General features: G+C 47.0%; 1 protein-coding gene across 3 annotated transcripts; it reads right to left on the reverse strand.

Annotated features, from left to right (window-relative positions):
• Positions 1-175: 175 nt before the first annotated feature.
• SAP30L (SAP30 like) lies at positions 176-20,398 on the reverse strand. Of its 3 annotated transcripts, none has more exons than XR_009247178.1 (6): positions 19,662-20,398; positions 15,058-15,180; positions 12,778-12,876; positions 4,979-5,143; positions 3,998-4,115; positions 176-2,577 (listed from the first exon to the last, which is right to left on the reverse strand). XR_009247178.1 is itself a non-coding variant. In XM_058677566.1 (5 exons), the coding sequence occupies exons 1-4, from the start codon at positions 19,875-19,877 to the stop codon at positions 5,015-5,017; spliced, it is 567 nt and encodes a 188-aa protein (XP_058533549.1). In that variant the 5' UTR covers positions 19,878-20,398; the 3' UTR covers positions 176-3,062; positions 4,979-5,014. The 3 variants fall into 3 exon arrangements, 1 of the variants encoding a protein (XP_058533549.1); XR_009247177.1 differs by having other exon boundaries at positions 176-3,062; XM_058677566.1 differs by lacking the exon at positions 3,998-4,115 and having other exon boundaries at positions 176-3,062.
• Between the last annotated feature and the right edge of the window lie 979 nt (positions 20,399-21,377).

The raw sequence follows: 21,377 nt of genomic DNA on the forward strand, positions 1-21,377 counted from the left end.
TGCCCAATCACTTGTGATCTGAACAAACTGGGTATGCTCTGTGGGTGCAGGGGAAACGTAGGTGCTGATATACAGAGCTGGGAACACAGACTGCTGACATTAATCCCTGTAATGCACAGTGAAGGGCCCAAAAAACCTGAATTCTGAACGGGACCTTCAAAGGACACACAGAGTGTCTCTTACTCATTCAGATCATTTATTAAGAGCCATCTCATCTGTGCGATACTGCAGCATGAAAGTCACATACATACAAAGAGACCTCATAGAATTGAGAGTCTTTCAAACAGTACAGAGCCATAGATTATAAAATTAAAACACAAACAATCTCCCGAATTTTGGCAGGAAACAAGTACAATATGAGGAGGCCTGGAATGGAAGGGCACTTACTTTTCAATAAGGCATTTACAAAATGGAGAAAGGAAAAGACCCATACCCCAAAATACTCTGATGAGCACAGGACAACAGCGATGCTAAACAGGAATCCTGTTCACCCCTGTGTCGCTGGTAAATGTATTCAGTAGATGAAAGCAACTGAAGAGTAGGTGTGTCAAGATATAAGCTTGATGCAACAACTGAGTATAGACTTTCTTTTTTTGCCTCAAGAGGTCCCACCTTGCCTCAGGCTGGATTCTACTTCAAACTACAATCAACTTGACCCTTCCTAATTATAATTGTGGGAACAGTCTGTAATAATGAAAGGAGTAAATGGCACACTACTTCCCTAGGGCAAGACCTTCAGTTCACCTGTTTTTCAACTGCAGCGCTCAGCAGGAGGGCCAGGGGCCAGAGTCAGCTGAACTGCATACTCTCAAAGGACTGCTTGGAAGTGGAAAATGGACCCCTCAGCACCAAGCCCATTTCACGAGAACTGATTCTAGGACAAGATATCTCCTATGAAAGCTTGTGAACCTTGGTCTGAATTAACAGATCTGTTTTCCCTTTATTACTGGTTTTACAAAAGCTTGTCTAGTCCAACCATTTGGAATTCAACCCTAAATTCTGAAGGGTGGTTCATTGTCCCTGAGAACCAGGGTGGCCTGCTCTGTTACAAATTCTCTAGAATCTGAGGGCAGCTTATTTTTGACTGAATTAGATGCATTCTTTAAGTCAGAAGGTGATCTGAATGCTGGACAGTTAAAGAGGACTAGAAAATAGTTTGATAATGCCACATCACCTCAAGCAAATCCTGAATTTTGTTTTTTTATCCTTAAAAATGGATTGGACAATTGTAACTTAAAAAGGACTTTCATTATGGCACTTCTCTGATGCTGAGACATGACTTTCCACTCTCAAGTTTTTCACCTTTGCTTTTTCAGTGAAAATTGTGTGAGGTTGTTAAAGGAATCACAAGGTACACACTGCTGGCAACCATGGGACCTCCAAACTTCACGCATAGCAATGACATTTTATAATGTTCTGAGTAAAGTTTACCCTAAGTGATGCTGTGAGTATTAGTTTTTGTAGGACAAGCACACATCTAAAGCCTCATCTGTCTTAAGAGATTTTTTTTTTAGCAAGGTGCTAACATCCTCCCTGCTCCTGTCCCATGTCACCACTTTGACAGGAACAAAGGAGTACAGCCAGACTAATGGGGTTTCTTCCACATTCTCCAACAAGGAACTAAGTAGACCAATACTCGGGGACAAGGACAGTCAGAACGTAAGACTGCCTATGTCCTCGCTTCTCCTTTCCCAAACACATTATGCCCTGGGATAGTGCAATTAGGTACTTGGTCAAAATAAACTTGTTCCACATGGGCACCATGCAGCAGATGGAAGTGACAGAGAATACAGAAAAGCCAGAGGTTTACAAGGATAGAACAGGTTCCCCAGGAGGTAGTGAGTTCTCTGTCCTCAGAGGTGTTTAAGTCCAGACTGCTCAACCCCTTGCTGGGATAGTTGTAAAGCAGCATGTCAGCACCTAAGGGGAGACTGGGCTAGGCAATGTAAAGTCCTTTCACAACTTTTGGGCCTTATCCTTAAAATGGTTGAGAGTTTTCAGGTGATGTCCAGGGCCAAATTCCCCTGGGACACACACCGAGGACAACCTATTCAACAAGCAGTTTCCATCCCCACTTTCTCTCCCTTCTACCAGGCAGATGTTGAACAGGTTAGTAACAAAAAGTTCCCACAAAATAAACAGCCCAAATGCCAACTCAACATTCTAGCTGTTCTTCAAGAGGCTAGCTGTGACTATTTAGCTGCAAGAGAACATCTGATAACTTGGCAGCTGTAACACATCAATGAAATTCTTCAGTTTACAATACTGTCTTGAATCCTTTGGTTTCAATCTTTCATGAGATTCAGCTATGATCATTATTACATGCTGTCGGCCAACCTAAGAGTCTGTTCTTTGAAAGAAGTTTGTCCGTTTGTTTTTTGAAAACAAAATGAAAAAACACAAATGGCAGGATACTGACGTTTTCTTGTGACCACCTTCAGGGCACATCAAGGAACCTTGCCATGCTGGAACAGAGGCAGGAACCGTAACTGTTAGACAAGACAATGCCAGTTCTGGGTGTCACATTCGTTTCGCCCAGGAGCACCAAGAGGAGAGAAGGCAATGCTGCAGTCACACCTGGAGAGAAGCACACGCATCTGACAGGTGGTGTAAGAATGCAGGTAGCCATGCCCCACATTGCTTTCCCCAGCCCCACTGCTCCCTCTAACCAGAGCCTGTTGTTGCGGAAGGCCTGCTGTTGCTCACAGGCAGAAGTGTTGTACACACAGATGAAGCTGTCAGCAATTGTGGAAGAGGCTAAGGCAAGTGGTTTAGTGGTTTGATGAAAGAACAGATATCTGGACATGAGTGAACTTCAAACAACGGTGTCTCTTCATCTCAACCGATCTGTTTTTAAAAAGCTGAAAAAGATATCTATAATTTCCACTTTCCAAAGCACTTTTCAAGATGACATGAAGACTCAAGTATGCACAGCCTTCAGCTGAAGGTGAAAATTCACCTAGGTCTCACTTTGGAACAAAAGTCATCTTACAGACACACTTCAACAGGTGGATCCTGATACCACGTCTTCTTGTACAGAAATGCACTGCTGTTTCTCTCCACTGGGAAAACAGATTTGCTGTTAACAAAGTTGTGACATGACCTACATGCTCACAATTTTGGCAATAAATATAAAAAAAATACATTATTCCTTAACAAGATACATTTCCAGAGAGCACGTTAATGATGCCTTAACCTGCAGGCTCCATCTGCCACCAAACTCCAGCCCCTGACGAGGGTTCTTGATGTTGCTATCCATATTCTTCAGCTGTAAGTAAGGAAATAATCACTAAATACATACTGGATCTGAATGACTGAGAATACTCAAGATTACCTTGACATGCCAGCCACAGTCAAGTGTATCAAAACAGGATCCCTACAGAGTCCAGAGTACTGTCTATGTACATTCATCTACACACATGTAAAAAGGCTGCAATCTGCCAGACATGCACTTGGAACACTGGTGAGAGTCTTGCTGCAAGGGAACACACTGCATGGTGGTGAGCGTGGTGGCCCCATCCCCATTGCACAGAAGGTATGGTACTCTGCTCACAGAACTGGGACCTTCGGACACTGCCACACTGCCCAGTGGGGTTTTTGGTTCTGTTCTGACTTTTTGCTGATGGTGCTCAGATTAAGTCATCTATGAGACATGAAAACTTTGCTAGCCAGGCTGTGCCCCGCTCCTTTTATTATTTAAGGCTTAAAAAATTAAAAAAATCAAAATTGAGAAGGAAAATGATAATCATTTATCAAGATGGTCAGAAATTAGAATCCAAATTTTCTCTCAGCCTCCTTCTACCCAACTCTGCTCTCAACACACTAATTATAAAGCTTTGTTTTCATAGGATACTTTGGTTCCAATATAATTAGAAGAGTGACTTACTGAACAACAACAATCAGGTCATTGTTAATACTTTAAAAATTATCTTATGCAAGCTTCCTCCCAAATAGGGAAGCAAATTGCTCACAAAAATGAGCATCAGATGGCACTAACCTTGGTTGCTCAAATTCATGATGTGCTATCAGAGAGAGCCCAGGGATTCAAGGTCAGCAGACTTTCTACCCCACAGCTGAGCTTCTGAGCAGGAGTCTTATGGTCCTTGGCAGCTTTCCTGGTGGTTATGAACTGAGGATTAATACTTCTGAAAACATTAGCCCCAAACTACTACATTGCTCATTGGGTCAAAGCATTTATTGCCCAGGAGCTTGGCTGAAGTCTTAATAAGTAACTTCATCTCTAAAGTGAAGCATAGAGGGGTGTGCAAAGTACCATGTCTCCTGTGAGAAACATTTATCAGTGTTTCTGAAGCCTTGACAAATAGGGACATCCAATTGCCCCAAAATACTCTTTGGATCTGCAACCTCTCTTTGCATCAGATTTTCTCCACACTGCAATTAAGTGGCAAAGCAATAGAAATGGTGGACATTTCAGTAGCAAGAGCAAGGAGGCAGACATCACAGCTGGCACTGCTGACAAGTCAGCCAACGCAATACTGATCAAGTGCCCACTGCAGAAAAGGCACAGAACTAGTGAGGGGACCAATGTCAAACTAACAATGACAACAAAATTTTCAACAAAGCAGGCCATCTACATTCCCTGTGGGCAATGTTGAAGCCCAGTTCTGTTCTGCTAACGCACCCCCACCATCAACTCTACCCTACCCCATTCTAGGGTGGTGGTGTCTCACAGGTGGCAGCCTGCAATTGCAAGGTGACAACCAAACTATTTCTTATCTTACATTTCCAGCAGAAGAAACTTAATACTTCGCTGAATGCTGCAATACATCATTTTTCTGTAATTCTTTTTATGATCCTGTTTGTTTCAGTCCAGCAATTATCTTAAAAAGTCTTTCTATACACATGCTGAGTCATGAGAATATTAATTCTCTTGACCAAAAAGATTTATACTATTCATCATTCAAACTTTTTTTATTTACAGTAAAAATTAACAGTCTTTAAGTGTAGCAGATATCACCTGTGCATTAAGCATTATATATCATGGGCTTTGTCTTCATTCAAGCTGCTTGCTGCCCTCTGATTTCTGGTCCAGTCTGCTCTTGTTGCTTTTCACCATGTAGATGAAATAGGCGAGGGTCTCTTTTTCATTCACAGGTATATTCCTGAAGTGTCGGCTGACAGTCTGCATAGGAGAGAAACCAAAATCCTTTATACCTAAATAACAGGGGACAGGGACTTGCTTCCAGTGCTAAGTAAGGAACTACTGTTACTACAGAAGTTCTGCAACAGTGTACAACAGTGACTTGGTTTCCAGGATTCCATAAGTGGCACCTGAATTTGTCAGGGAACAATTCTACTTACAGCATTCATTATGACATAATTTAAATGGCCATCCACAAGGAGGAAGAAATGGCCTGCTCTGCTTAGTCAGTTGCTACCAACCCTCTCTGGTCCTGGCAGAAACATGAAAACAAAATTTGTGTCAGGGCCAACATTATGGCTCAACAGGCTAATCCTTTACCTCTAAGCACTAGCATTCCATATATGGGTGCCGGCTCGTATCCTGGCTGCTCCACTTCCCATCCAGCTCCCTGCTTATGGCCTGGGAAAGCAGCAGAGGATGGCCTAGGTCCTTGGGCTCCTGCACCCACACTGGAGACGTACAAGTTGCTCTTGGCTTTGGATCGGCTCAGGTCTAGCTGAACACTTGTACAGTGAACAAATGGATGAAAGACTGTTCTCTCCGCCTTTCCTCTCTGTAAATCTGTCTTTCCAATATAAACTAATAAATGTAAAAAAATTATGTCAGGTGAACAGTCAACTGAACACGTTTTTTTTAACGATATTTTTTCAAGATCTATTTGTATTGGAAAGGCATTTACACAGAGAACAGACACAAAGAGAAAGATCTTCCATCTACTGGTTCACTCCCCAAGTGGCTGCAATGGTTGGAGCCAAGCAAATCTGAAGCCAGGAGTTTCTTCCAGGTCTCCCACATAGGTACAGGCTCCCAAAGCCATGGCCATCGTCTACTGCTTTCCCAGGTCACAAGCAGGGACCTGGATGGGAAGTGGAACAGCTGGGATACATGCCAGCGCTCATTTGGGATCCCAGTGCATGCAAGACATGGATTTAACTACTAGGCTTTCACACCGGAGCTGAACACATGTGTTTGAACTCAAGCACATAACTGCCTCTTCAAAGGTAACAGACTTAAAGGAAAACTCATCATTTACTACATATTCCTGACGTTGTGTTTATCTGCAAAAATCCAAGAAGGCAGGCTTCCTCTTGCCCCATCTTGTCTACCAGGTGTGAACACTGACAAGCAAGTGATATTATTTTTTTTTTAAAAGATTTATTAATTTGACAGTGACAGGGCAAGAGAGAGAGAAAGACATAAACAAAAAGAAAGAGAAGCATTTTCCAATCATTAGTCCATTTCTCAAGAGGCCATTACAGCTGGGACTAGTCCCCAGGCAGAAGCCAGGATCCTGGAACACAATCTGGGTCTCCCAGACAGGAGGCAGGAGCCCAAATAGTTGGGCTATTCTATGTTGCTTTCCCAGGGAACTGGACTGGAAGTAGAGGAACCAGGACTTGGTGGGCCCCTGACTCCCACACATGTCTAAAACCATCTTTCTCTGGCAAATCTGGTGGGGCCTACCAGCCGCCAGCCCCCTCCCATGTATTTTAAAAAAAAGAAAGAGAAAGAAAGAAAAAGAATAGGCAGCTATGCTGGCACATTGGTATAGTTAATACAGATTTGGCTTTAACCAGGTCCAGAATGCCTGCCCACTATTGGTTGCTTTTCTCCCAGCAGTGTAACATTTCCTTAGGTACAAGGCAACCTAGACAGTTGCCTTCAGCTTGGGCACTTCTCTTCATGTTTTTGTTTTGTTTTGTTTTCATCTGTTGTAAAAAATTTGGAGAATGGAGAAACGAAAAAGTATAACCTTGCCACCCAAAGATAACTGCTGTTGGGTTCTTTGTCTCTTTTTACTTGTGCTAGCTACCTCTATGCACTCATAAGATTCAGCTGTGATCATTATTACATGCTGTCGGCCAACCTAAGAGTCTGGGTAACTCCACCATGCGGCCAGTGTTGTGGCACTGCAGGTTAAGCTGACACTTTAAATACTGGTGTCTGTTCAGGTTCTGGTTCCTCTACTTCCAGTCCAGTTCCCTGGGAATGCATGGGGAACAGGATGGGGTATGGCTCATGTCGGGCTGGGTTACTTCAATCCCTGGTTCACATAAGGATGGGGGCAGAATGGGCTGAGCTAGGCTGTAGCACCTGGCCAGGCAGGGCTACACTACTTGGCATGTGTGTGGGCTGACTCAGAGGGTTTGCCAGGCTGGGCTGAGCCAAGCCTCAGTACCCACTGGTATGCATGGGGACCAGGATGGGGTATGGCCCATGTTGGGCTGGGTTACCTCAACCCCTGGTTCACATAAGGATGGGGGCAGAACGGGCCGAGCTAGGCTGTAGCACCTGGGATGTGGCACAGACCAGACTAAGACTTTGTACATGCTGCCACACGCAGGAACTAAGACTCAGGGCAGGCCTGATTGGAGCTACTGGGGGTTGTGTTGACTAGGCTGCAGTTCCTGCTGGTATATACAAATACTGGGTTTGCTAGGCCATGCACCCATTGGTTTGTTAGGAGATGGGGCTGGCGGCATAAATGACTAGGCAACTGCATTCATCAGTATGTGCATGGAATGATGTGGGTGATGGACTGAAGTGGACCTTTCACTAGCTGGGGCCTAACGTAGTGGCCTAGTGGTTAAAGTCCTTGCTTTGAATGTGCCAGGATCCCATACAGGTGCAGGTTCTAATCCCGGCAGCCCTTCTTCACATTCAGCTCCCTGCTTGTGGTCTGGGAAAGCAGTCAAGGATGGCCCAAAGCCTTGGGACCCTGCACCCACATGGGAGACCTAGAGGAAGTTCCTGGCTCCTGGCTTTGGATTGGTGCAGCTCTGGCCTTTGCGGTCACTTGGGTAATGAATCATCGGACGGAAGATCTCCCTCTCTCTCTCTCCTCTTTCTGTATATCTGACTTTGCAATAAAAATAAATACATCTTAAAAAAAAAAAGTCAGGTCTGGGATCAGACTAGGTTTCTTGTGGGACTCCCCAACTATACCGCTGGACTCAAACTCTGGTTACGGGGAAAATCATAACATATGAGCTATGTATTGGGTATATTAGTGTACATGTATCAGGACTGGACAGGCTCGGTTGCTGATGCCTGTGCAACAGACAGCATGACCAGATGCTCACAGGGGACATGAAAGCCACCTCATCTAGGCAAGCAGAGGACACTGAGTACTTTGTTAGAGGATGGAAAGCAGAACTGGTTGGACAACTCTCCTGGTCATGCTTTACAGCAAGGGTATGTGGATGTACTAAGGTGGACTTTGTCAACAAATAGACCTTGGAAAGATTTTCTCAACACTGCAGCAACCAAACTACAATATCCTAAAACTATCAAAAACATTCAAGAAACATCCTTAGAACATTCTTCCCATCAAGGTCTGTAAGATAACATCAAATGACCCCCTCATCCCTGGATCTGATGTAGTTTGGGAATGGGAACCAACACTCACCCTCCCTTTCCCCTCATCTGCCCTGCAGATACAGGACAGAAAGAATTGGAGGTATTTGTCCCACCCTCCTTCCTCCATATCTTGACACTCCCTAACTGGTGGCTCACATGGGCAGACATTCTCAACTATGTAAACTATTTGAAATAAAACTCAAAAAAGCTAGTTTTAAAATACTAAAAAGAAAAAAAGGAAGAAAAGAGGGGTGAGAAAATACCCACACAAAAGCCAGTGACACAAGTATCAACCAGGCTGGCAGTGTAACAAAAAATATTTACCAGTGCAGCATTTCCTCTTTCCCAACTGTTTCAAGAACTCAGGTCCTCAACCAGGAGAAATCTTTTTTTGGGCACCATTCATTATAATAATAATCCATAATAAATACTTTCATCAACACCAGAATAGAAGAAATCAAAAAAAAAAGGAGCAACAAAAAAAAGTAAGTCTGGGGGGGACACTGTGCCATAGCAAATTAACCTGACTTCTGGGACCTTTGCATCCCTTACTGGAGTGCTCAGGATGAGACCTGCTTCTGCTTCTGCTGCCTCAATCCAAAGCCGGGAACCTGGAACCTCTTCCAGGTCTCCCACGCGGGTGCAGGGTCCCAAAGCTTTGGGCCATCCTCGACTGCTTTCCCAGGCCACAAGCAGGGAGCTGGATGGGAAGTGGAGCTGCCGGGATTAGACCCAGAGCCCATATGGAATCCCAGGGCATTCAAGGCGAGGACTTCAGCCGCTAGGCCATGCTGCGGGGCCCTAACTCAGTTTCTTATTAACACACACTCTGGGGGCAGGAGACCACTGTTCAAGTATAGGGTCCCTGTCACCCATGGAAGATTCAGAAAGAGTCTATGGCTCCTGGTTTCAGCTTGGTCCAGTCCTGGCTATTGCAGGTCATTTGCAGAGTAGGCCATCAGATTTAAGATCTCTTTTTCAAATTAAAAAAAAGAAAGAAAAAAAAGAAAAAAGTCCATAGAATAATCATTTGGCTTAGCAGTTAAGATGCCTAGGTAGAGGCTGGCATGTGGTGTAATAGGTAAAGCCACAGCTTGTGACACTGGCATCCCTTATGGGTGGCGGTTCAAGTCTGGGCTGCTCTAATCCACCTTCCTGTAAAGGCCTGGGAAAAGCAGTGTAAGATGGTCCAAGTATTTGGGTTATTCAACCCCAGTGGGAGACCCAGATGAGGCTCCTGGCTTTAGCCCAGCAATGGCTACTGCAGACATTTGGGGAATGAACCAGCAGACAGAAGTTCTCTCTGGTAACTGTGCCTTTCAAGTAAATAAATAAATCTTTAAAAAAGGGAAAAAGAAAAAAAACAAAAACAAAGCCAAAAGAAAACAAAAAACAAACAAACAACAAAAAAATGCCCAAATCCTACAGTGTATATCCTGAGTTTGATTTACGGCTCTAGTTTCCTGCCAACACAGACTCTGAGAGGCAGCAATTGATAGTTCAAATATTTTGGTCCATGGGACACCTGGCCTGAGTTCTTGGCTTCTGGATGTGGTCCAGCTCTGGTTGCTATGGGTCTCTGGAGTGAATCATAGGATAGGAGTACTCTATTTCCATGTCAAGTAATAATAATTACAATAAAAAGGTCTAGTAGAACACTGTGTCAGAGACTGATTTTGAGATTGATATCTTCCATTGGCTGATTCATTCCCCAAACACCTGCAACAGCAAGGGCTGGACCAGGCTAAAGCCAGGACTCTAATCAGGTCTCCTACCTGGGTAGCAGGGACCAAACACTTGACACATCACCTGCTGCCTCTCAGGGTGTGCATTGGCAGGAAATCCAAGGACTCTGATATGATATGTGGGTATCCCAAGCAGCAGCTTAATCACTGGGCTGAATACCTATATAGCCCCGCTATGTGATCTTATACAAGTCTACTCCTCTCCACTGTCATGCTTTTCTTTTTAAAATATGGGACCTTTTTGTCAAATCTAAACTCTGGGGTTATAATATATGCAAAAGAGGGATGAGAAAGTTGCTTTTAGAACTATGAAAAACATAATGAAGAGACACACTGAAATAGAGGAGAATTAGAGTCACCATTAGAATCGCAGAGCAGGGGTTCGGGCCTTGGGTTGGGCGCAAGTGCCGCTCCTCACAGTGTGGCAGTTGTGGGGGGTGCCCCTGCCGGGTCGGACCCCATGTTGGGGGCTCACGCCAAAGACATTGCTGGAAGGCAGTGAACCAAGTCCTCAGCCTCCCCCAGGACCCAAGAGAGCTCTTTCCTCAGGGTAGGTATACCATGAGAGAACTTGGGAACTGGGTTAAAATTCCTAGCTCCACCCAGCTGCTAATATCTTGCGGCTGGGTGAGTTTGGGAGGGGTTCGGGCCTTGGGTTTGGGGGCAAGTGCCACTCCTCACAGTGTGGCGGCTGTGGGGGGTGCCCCTGCCTGGTCGGACCCAATGCTGGGGGCTCATGCCAAAGACACTGCCGCAAGGCAGTGAACGAGTCCTCGGCCTCACCCAGGGTGACCAGTGCACCATGTGGTGCCAGGCTTTGTCCGCTGGCTGCCTGGCGGCCTGCTCTGGGGTTTTTTAAGATATGTTTGCAGCCTGGGGACACCCATGACTAAGTCCAATTTTAGTGTAGATGAGTAGTGAATCTTGGGTGATTCCCAGTGACAGGGTCATGGAAGTTTTAGGCATGTGTGGGGACTGAGACCTGGTGGTTTGGAGGGAAGTACCCAGGAGACAATTACGGTTAGTCAGATACACCAACCCAATTCGGAATACAGAAATGGCCTGTTTGCTTAGAACATCACTGATCGTCACACACCACCCCACACCAATACTATGGATGGGGGCCTCTTTGGCAGTGGTGGGTACCATTACCCAACTGGTGGAGTGGTGGAGTGGTCACATTTGGCAGGGTCAAGACTATATCCAGCACGCGAAAGAACTTGGTCTGGGGGTAGACTCTATGGGGTTGTGTGGGTCCAACCCTGTGGAAATACAAGTTCCCCTAGTTGGACACCCTAACAGGGTTGAGGTTCCCACTAAGGGGCACGTGTGCTGGAATGGGGGCTGCATTCTATCTAGGAAACAGTTGCAGTCACCCGAGGCACTAGTGTGGGCTGGGATTGGATGCACCAGGCCAGTTCAGACCCCAACACCATCTGGTGTCTTGGAGAACCACGGTAGATGTGGGACTGACTAGGCTCAACCCCCTACTGAGCCACGTGTGAGCTCTATGTGGGTATGGACGAGCCATGGCTGGGCTGAAATATCCAACAACAAGAACCAGAATGGGGTGAAAGCCAGCCAGGAAAAGCCACTGTTCCTGCTAGGACAGGAGGTGAACTGAGTAGGGTTAGCTCAAGGACCCCCTGGTATGTGCAAAATCTGGCATTGAGAGGGGTTCTGATGGAGGAGCCTGGGCAACTCCTCTGGCAGGACACAGTCCCTGCAGGTAAGCGCAAGAAGCATGATAGGAAACAGCCCAGAATAGGCCATGGAAAGTTTCCCACTGGCACACATTCGGCATGGGTCAGGGGCAGACCAGGCTGAATCAGTTCATGTCATCCACTGGCAAATCCGAACACCAGAACAGAGTGTGGGTTGAGCCGGATTTGGTTGCGACAAAACCAGTACACATTATGGAATGCCAGGGTGAGGTTGCCTGTACTGGATTTGACTGCAGCACCCAACCAGCACATGTGAGATCCAGGAAGGGAGGGACAGAGCTGGCAGGGGGATTAAGGGGCTGGTCCCCTCGCCAGACAGCTACTCCCACTGGAGAGCCTGGGCTGGGATGAGGACAGACCAGACTAAGCAAGGCTGCAACACCTGTGCGCTGCATGTGGACTAGATCAGGGAAAAGCCAGGCTGGGCTGATTATTCCTGTGGGTGCAAGCATAAATTAGAGCGGGTGAGGAGAACTATTAAAACCACTTGAGCAAATATCTCAGAGCATGCCCCACATCCGGGACTTGGGGTGGGCGGGAAACCGGGTGGGGCTTCTCCCTCAATATCCCCCTTTACCTCAGATACATCATGGAAACAATATGGACATAATAGTATTACCCACTTCCCTATACCCCCTGAACCTTTTTTTTTTAACCGCAATTAGCTATGTAAAGATTGTCAACAACAATACAATAAAAAAAAAAAAAAAAAACTATAAAAAAAAAAAAAAAAAGAATCGCAGAGCTGGCTTTCTCTTTTTAAGAGGGCAATATTGTCACCTACTTCTGCTAACTGGGCCTTATTGAAGCCTGGTCTGGTCTGCAGCTTGTAGTGTCGTTTATAACGTCGTAGGGTGTTCACTTGCAGCTGGAACAGATCAACCTAGAAAAAAAAGCAGAAACTTGTTACCTATCACATGATCACGCAGGATTCATTAAGAGTCCAATATATGCTTTGTGTTACTCTAGGTGAGGATAAGGATGGATATGGCTACAAAAGAAGTCTTAGAAATGGCCCTTTGAGGACTAGTAACTGGCTGAGAAGATAAAAATAACTGTGGAAAAAAACTTTTTAGCTGGGTGGGGTGATCCAGACAGGGTGGTAGAAGTGAAGCTGAATGAAGCAAAGTAGGGGAAGGGTCTAGAAAGGAAGTGAGGTGGAAGAAGGTCACACGCACAGAAGGTCATGAGGCAAACACATGGGCAAGAGGTCATAGGCAATCACAGTGGGTTGAAAAACAGTGGGATGGCAGCAAGCCTGGAAAAGCAAGAGGAGTTCCCACAGGCAGTGCATGGAGTTGTTTCAGGAAGGTGGATCTGGTGCAGGGTCACTCACAGTGAAGACTGACTGCAGGCCAGGCCACAGAGCTACGCTGCAGCAGCAGTCCTGAGTGAGATGATGTGGCTGAATTTTACCAGTGAAGGGCAAAAGCACAAACCAGAGAGATGCTTGGGACCAAGACCTGCCAGAAGTAGGGAGCACTGGGCAGAGGGCATGAGGAACACTAGGAGGCACTCAAGTATTTCTTTTTTATTAGTTCTTCCAGAAAGTATTAGAATTCTTAATGACCTTCCAAAAGAAGATGCAAAAGCTCCTGCAGTAAATGGACAACTGGCAAGTCAGGGTGAGGGTCTCTGCAGGTGACTGGATAATAGAGGGCAAGGAACCACCCACCATTTTTTTCCCCCTAACACAGCAAGAAAGGAAAGCTATATAGTCATGAAACATTGAAGGCCCAGAAAGTTGGGCTGCCTTTACCTGCCTCTAAAAGGGATGTTCTTGCTTCAGGCAGGTGGTGAGCACTTAAAAACAAAATGAATATCAATATGAGGGACCCAAGTCCTTCATTCTTTTCAAAACATTCCTCAAACCATGCTTTTTTTTTTTTTTTTTGTGAAAAGCAGTTAGAAATCTATCACATCAATTTCTTTATAAAACAATGCTAAATGCAACAGAAAGGTGCTATAAACTAACACTTGAAAAGGCAACTCAGAGAGGGACAGGGGGAAAAGCACACAGATTTTCAAAGGTTTCCTCCACATCTGCAGACAAAGGCCCGCCTACTCTTTCTATTCCTACACAGTCATTTTCACTGAGTGCTAACAGGCGGTTGTCTTATGAAATATTCATGCACCAAATATTCAATGTACACTATAAACGGTTCTTCTTTTGCTGAGTCTTAAGTGAAAACAATTTAGAAAGAAAGAAAATCCAATATCCTTTCCAGGAGCCTCACTTCACAGACACTGGCACCTTGAAGACTCTGTGGTTTCAGCAGCCCAGGTCTCATGATCTAGCACAGTGGTTCTCAACACCAGAGAACTGGAGCCCCCAAAAGGCATTTAGCAATGTTTGGGAACCTGTTTTGACTGTCAGGACTCCAAGGGTGGTATGACTGGCTTCTATTGGGTAGAATCCAAGGATCCCACTGAACATTCTCCAATGTACAAGGCAGCCCCCCCCAGAACAAGAATTATCTGGTTGTCAAATATTAAAAGTGCCAGGGCTGAGGAACTCTGGTGCAGGATAACTGACTTTGGAATGGATTCTTGGGAACAAGCCCGCACCAGGAGGAGTAACAGAAGCAGACAGGGACAGAAAACCAGAGCTGGTGAGAACTGACAAATTTACATCTTCATTTTACAAACCACAGAGGAAGAGATTATATCCTCAAACCATAGACATTCAGTCTCTAAAGTCAAAAGTAAGATTTTAAATATTCTGACACTGTGGTAGTATTTAAGTATTTGTGAAGGACTTTACGAACAAAATAGGGTGGTCTCTGGGGAAGGATGCTAGAGTAGAGCTTCCGGATCAAACCATGGACACGAATTTGGGTCTCTGTACCTGTTAAGATGATGGGGCAGTCAGTCCAGTAGATTTCCATGCTTTTATGTACTCAGATTTAATATTATGACTCTATGAATCAATTTTAAAATAAACCACAGCAGACAAAGGGAACTAAAATGACTTGTTAGCACAAGAAGGACACCAGGCCAAGGGTAAGGATGAGGTCAGAGGTTCTTTCTCCACCTCTCAGGCTGGTATTTCTTTGGCCTTTACCTCAGGAATGTCAGTGTCGTGTTCAGGAGAATCTCCACCATCGTCACTTGTCTTCCTCTTCCTTTTATTTCGGACACTCTGGATGAAATTTTTGTGGAAGTCGCAGATATATAGGTGCCTTACCTGATGGGAAGGAAATTAAAGTCAGGGTTGCCAGTTCCACAGCGAATTCAAGTAAGTGCCAAGTGATGGGGCTGATTTTCTTTTGGGGTCATTGGAAGGAGAAAGAGGAGTGAGTGAACTGCACAACAAAATACACACAGAGAGGCCAAGTATTCACAGAGGTAAAGACAGTAAACAGCCCTGACTGAGCAAAAGGAAAGATTTCTGTGGTTGCAATGATCAGATGAGGTGGAGATTCCTGGCTAGAAGGGAAGATGTGCAGAGGAAGCATTTCAGATGGGAGGGAGAAGCTAGGATGTCATCACCCAGAGTGAGGCAGTCCAGGGCACACAGCAGCAGTTAGGTGGTAGTGACCGCCTGTGTAGGCAAACAATAACAGCTCAGATTTTTCCTTAAGATAGAAGCCCTCATTGTTTTTTTAGACAAGCAGTGGTGCAACATTTCCAGGGCTATAAAAGTCATGACATTAAAGTGGGGCTGGAACAAATTGTCCTGGGAGAAGGGAAGGAGGGAAAAAGGGCTGTGGTAATAGTCCATGAGACATCCTATGAACTGTTACTGACATAGTTATTATTGCAAGATAACTCCTTAAAAAAATCTAACTCCATGTATCATTTCTAATTTCTGCATTGCCTCACATATGATCCATACAGAAACAAATGGGGACATTCTCACAAGGATCTTACTGCTTATTTCCTAATATAGGCTGGAGCCATTCTGACAATGAAGGTGATAATGGCAGCTAAGATGCGTAGAATATATTTTTATTTACAGATGTCAGTATCAGGGTTATCTGGGGGAACCATTCTAAACCTTACAGAAACCTAATGCCCTGATAAATGACTGGGGGTTATTGATATTAAAATAGCTGTTGCATGATATTTTAGAGATTTTGAGTTTACTTTATAAATCTTTAAAGATAAAAGTAAACTTGGGGCCCGGCGGCGTGGCCTAGCGGCTAAAAGTCCTTGGCTTGAAAGCCCCGGGATCCCATATGGGTGCCGGTTCTAATCCCGGCAGCTCCACTTCCCATCCAGCTCCCTGCTTGTGGCCTGGGAAAGCAGTTGAGGACAGCCCAATGCATTGGGACCCTGCACCCACGTGGGAGACCCGGAAGAGGTTCCTGGTTCCCGGCTTCGGATCGGCGCGCATCGGCCCGTTGCGGCTCACTTGGGGAGTGAATCATTGGACGGAAGATCTTCCTCTCTGTCTCTCCTCCTCTGTGTATATCTGGCTGTAATAAAATGAATAAATCTTAAAAAAAAAAAAAAGATAAAAGTAAACTAACAGGAAATCAGCATCAATTTAGTACTTTTTGTACAGAAAATAGTGAAAACTTTATTTAATCAGATGAACTACCACTTCTGTGTGGTTAGATTAGTGAGACACAAGCAGTTTTAAGGTTACACTATGATCGTCTTTAGTAAACAGCAGATACTCCATAAAGGCTGACACATCCATAAGGCCAGTTTAAAAAAAAAACAAAAAACCTATCACTTACATGGTAATAAACTGGGATGAATAACTTTGCCAGATTCAACGCTATCAAAGTAGTTTTCAGACACAGCACATGCCACTGTGCCACAGAATCCCATCTAGCTGATACACACATAAAACATATACGGGAAGGTACTTCAAAAACAGGTTTTGTAAATGTATTATTATGCTAAAACTATGCATAAACTTCAAAACTTTTTTTTGCAACAAAATTAACTTCTCTTAATTCCACCTTTCCATGCACTTTTTGAAGTGCCCCTGTATTATTGGACATGTTTTTCTTCAGGAGATTGAATTCCTGAACAAACCTGCCCAGCAGGCTGGCATGTGAATGCTGAGACCAGGTACACCTCAAGTTCAGAGTGACAAGTGTGATAGAGTGACAATAGGCAGAGCAGGCAACTTCCTTAAGTCTTGGCTTGAGGAAGATTTCAAGTGGCAACACTAGAATATTGGAATCCTAGCTGGAAGAGAATTTAGAAAGCACGAGTGCAAACTCAGTTCCCAACCTCATTTCCTGGAAGGGCAGCCTGAAGCCACTTAGAGGGCACAAAGGATCTGACCAATGTCACCAAAATCTTCTAATTCCTGGCATATTTCCATTCCTAGGCCTACTTTTTTTCCTTTATTCGAGTCTCAATTTCACTTCTCTCCAGAAAAATATCAATGGGAGAAATGGTTTCATGTATACATTAATACGAATACCAGAATATTGCCATGTCTGTGTAACATGAGTTAACTTTTCTGATTTGTTGATGTTACAAAGGTTTTCTGCCAGATCCTTTCACAAGATAGTCACTGTTTCTCCTTAACACTTTTCCAATATACATTCTTCAAAGAATATCAGGGCTGGTGAGGAGGCTCAAAGGGCTAATCCACCACCTGCCTATTGCCAGCATCCCATATGGGTGCTGGTTCATATCCTGGCTGTCCCACTTCCCATCCAGTCCCCTGCTTATGGCCTGGGAAAGTAATAGAGGATGACCCAGGTCCTTGGGCCTCTGCAACTGTATGGGAGACCTTGAAGAAGCTCCTGGCTCTAGATCAGCTCAGCTCTGATCAGCTCAACTCTGGCCGTTGCAGTCATTTGGGGAGAAAAACAGTGCTTGGAAGATTTCTCTCTCTCTGGCTCTCCTCTCCATAAATCTGTCTTTCCAATACAAACAGATAAATCTTAAAAAAAAAAAAAAAAAAAACCACATTTTTTTTTTTTTACAGCTTTGAGTATGGGGCCTTTGAAGTAAGAAACAGGCAGTATAGTAGCAGCAAAATTTAACTTTTCAGTAACAGCTAAAAATCCTTATAACACAGCAGTTACTTGGAATTGAATTTCTGTCCAAGCATGTGAGAAAGAAATAGAATCGTTTTCAGAAATAATGACTCCACAACACCACCCTGAAACCAATGGTGAGGGACTCCACCTGGGAACCTTTTTCTTGCAGAAGCGTGACTTTTGGGAAGCTAGCATTCAGCTCAGGCGGCCTCTCTCCTGGATGGTGCCTGTGCTATGAGCAACACAGGCGTTCCTGTAGGGGTCAACGGGTTAACAGAGCTGCAACTGCAGCAGCAGAACCACTCCCATGTGAAGGCTCCAAGGATTTAAACCGACTGGATACTTCTTTCTCTATTCTTACAGACTGCATTATATGAATATAAAAGCTTTTACTAACTATAGGGAAAGTAGGGATTGTTTCCACTGATGTCCTACAAACATTTTACCCCAACACTTGGACTTAATCACAATGTCCAGTCAGTCGTCCCTTCCAAAATTAATCTCTTCCATTCTTTCAGGTTTATAGTAAGAGACACTAACTCACCCCCAGCAACAGATACATTATAACGACAAACTTTAAATACAATTGGGGCAGGGTGGCAAGAGCCTGGAAGGTCAGCAAAGACATTTTAGGGGCAGCTTCATTAAGGTTTGCCCCTGCGGCTACAGAATAAACCAGATAATGGGTTTAAGATCTCAACCAGCCTCTGAGACCTGTGTGTATCCAGGGCCAAGCCTTCCAGCATCTGGGCTTCAGTGTCAACAATGAAATCACAAGCAAAAAACGTGGGCTTCCTCTCAGTTTAACCGTCTTTGATTTTCCTAAACAATGGAAGAATTCTAGTCCCTCAAGAGAATGGATATTAACCACCTAACCTCTTAGCTAAAGCACCTACACATTAGCCCTCCTCCCTCTTAACTCACTTCCAATTCCTAGTCACAAAACAGCCACGTAAGGCTTTGCAGCAACAGATGTTAAACCAAAAAGTTCTTAATTGGATGACAAAAGACACAGCTTCAGAACTGTTAACTACAAGTAGAGAAATTACACAGGAAAAGTTCCCTATTATTAGCCACAAGGCAGGGCAAGCAAGACTTAAATCTCCATCTCCCACCTCCGTATTTCTCTAACAACTACCAGGGAGAAAGTTGACACTTCCCTCTCCGCCCCGCCCTACCAACCCAATCACTACGATCGCTAGTGTCACTCCAAAGACCTGGCCGTGGCCTTATTTCTGCAACACCCTGGAAAAACCACAGTCCGCGAGGCGATCCTCCGCGGAAAAAAGAGGCCGCAGGGACAGGCAAGTCGCCGCCACCTCTCCCCACCTGCAGGCACTACAAACAGGGTTCCTAGAAGGAGCCCGAAGTTGGCCAAGAGCCGGGTCCTTTTATCACCCCTTTCCCAATTCTCGCACCTTCGTGGGCCAACATTAACCTACTTCCCACTGCCATAACGTCTGAGCCAATAACACGAGCTGGAAACTGCTGTCAAATCTTCTCCGGCAGGAGGAGTACTCGCACCCCTCCCCCGCCCCCAACCTCCCGGATCTGAGCAGAATCACAGCCAGGGCAGGTCCGCGCTTTCAGCGGCCTCTCAAATCCCGCTCCCAACTCCTCGGGCTGGCCGAGGAGGCGCGGCGAGGTCCGCGGCGGGAAAGCTCCTCGGCCCCGGGCAGCAGCCGACGAGCGGCAGGGCGCGCGGACTCACGCTCTTGTCGATGTCCAGCTTGAGTTTCTTCTGCGAGATGCTCTTCTGCACCCTCTTGCTGAAGGAGGCGTTGCCCGCGGGCCGGACGCAGCGCTCCCCGTCCTCGATGAGGCAGCAGCTCTGGCCGTAGCCCGGGGCGGCGGCGGCGTTGGCGGCGTTGGCGGCGGAGGCTGGGGGCCCTTCGCGGCTGTCCTCCTCCGTGCTGAAGCCGTTCATCTCCCCGCTCCGCGTCGGCCCCTCTGGGGCAAGGTCCCCTGCAGGCCACTCCGCGGCCGCACTCCCTGCGGGGCAGGTCGCCGAGACCCCCGAACCCGAGAGTCCCAGAGTCCGTCTCCACACCAGGGCTACCTTGCCCCGCGTCCCAGAGGCCCTGCTCCCTCAGACCTCTCGGCCGCGAGTCTCCGGGAACCCTCTACCTCCAGGGCGAGAGGCCCCGGGGTCGACTCGGGCGGCTCACGGGGGTCACCCGGAGGCCCCTCTTGCTGAGGGGGCTCACCGCAGCTACCCTGCGACACTGGCGTTCCCGGAGGGCGTCTCAGGAAGCGGCCGCTCCCTAGGGACTCCGGGCCCGGGTTGCCAGGGGGTTTCGAAGGCCCCCGTCGGCTCCCGCCTTCTTTCGGCAGCGGGGCAAACTCGCCGCCGGGCAGCTCCCCCGGGGTGACGCGGCCTCCCCGCGCGGGGCCCGGCCTCGAACCCGCGGCGCCCGGGCCCCCGCGGCGCGTCCGGCCCGCCCCACCCCTGCAGCCTCCCGGCTGCACCCCGAGTTCCCGCGGCAGCCCCTGGGCCGCCCGGCCGCCGCCCGCACAACGCGCCGCACCACAACAGTTCGCTCCCCCCCGCCCTCTTCGGGACAGCGGAAGTCCCGCCTCCGCTCGTCCATTGGCCGTGTTCGCGCTCAGGGCGGGGCTGTCGCCGCCGCTGGTGCGCTCCATTGGGCACCGCCGCCGCCAGTCTCCGGCGCCAGGCTACTTCCTGGACTCTGCTGGGATGGGTTCAAAGTAGAGAAAGTGGAAGAGGGAAGAGTTCGTCGGGTGAGGGCGGGGAACCAGGTCGAAGATTCCCTGAACCCGGGGAGGAAGGACGAGCAAGGGTCTGGAGGGACGGAGGGCGAGGCTCAGAACATGCGGAACACACCCGGAAGCTGACAGAAATACAGAGGCGGGCGGGGGCGCAGAGGGACAGGCTTCGGGGAGGGGCGTACACAAGGAGACCTACAGGGATCCGATCCTGTCAGGAGAGACACTCGGGGTACGGCGACTGGGCCGGGACCAGACACTCTCAGACCGACGGGAGGTTGGAGAGGGGCGAGGATAAATCAGGGCAGAAACCAGTCATGGCGGGAAAGACTGAAGGACGAGTCCGTACATATGCAGGGCAAAGAGGTGCCGAGAGCAGGAGGGGGCGGAATCGGGTCGGGATCTTGAGGGGTGGCGGAGACCTCAGACTGTGGAGATAGGGTCTGGCTCGGAGGACCCAGAAAGGAAAGAGGCGGGAGGAAGGAGGTACCCCAGTGCTTGGGCGACCCCTCCATGGGGAAGAACCTGCAGTTCGGTGAGGTCCGGGAGGGTGGACCGGTGAGGAGGGGCTGCCAGTAGGGAAGGGTTTGCGTAGCCTCGGGGCCTCCCGGGAGTTCCGTGCTGTTTGTTGCGAATTAGCCGCGCCCTGCCAAGCCCGGGCAACTGCAGTTTGGTGCCCCAAGGGCACCATTCCACCCTC

This window comes from Ochotona princeps, chromosome 19, assembly GCF_030435755.1.
Source record: "Ochotona princeps isolate mOchPri1 chromosome 19, mOchPri1.hap1, whole genome shotgun sequence".
Lineage (NCBI taxonomy): Eukaryota > Metazoa > Chordata > Mammalia > Lagomorpha > Ochotonidae > Ochotona > Ochotona princeps.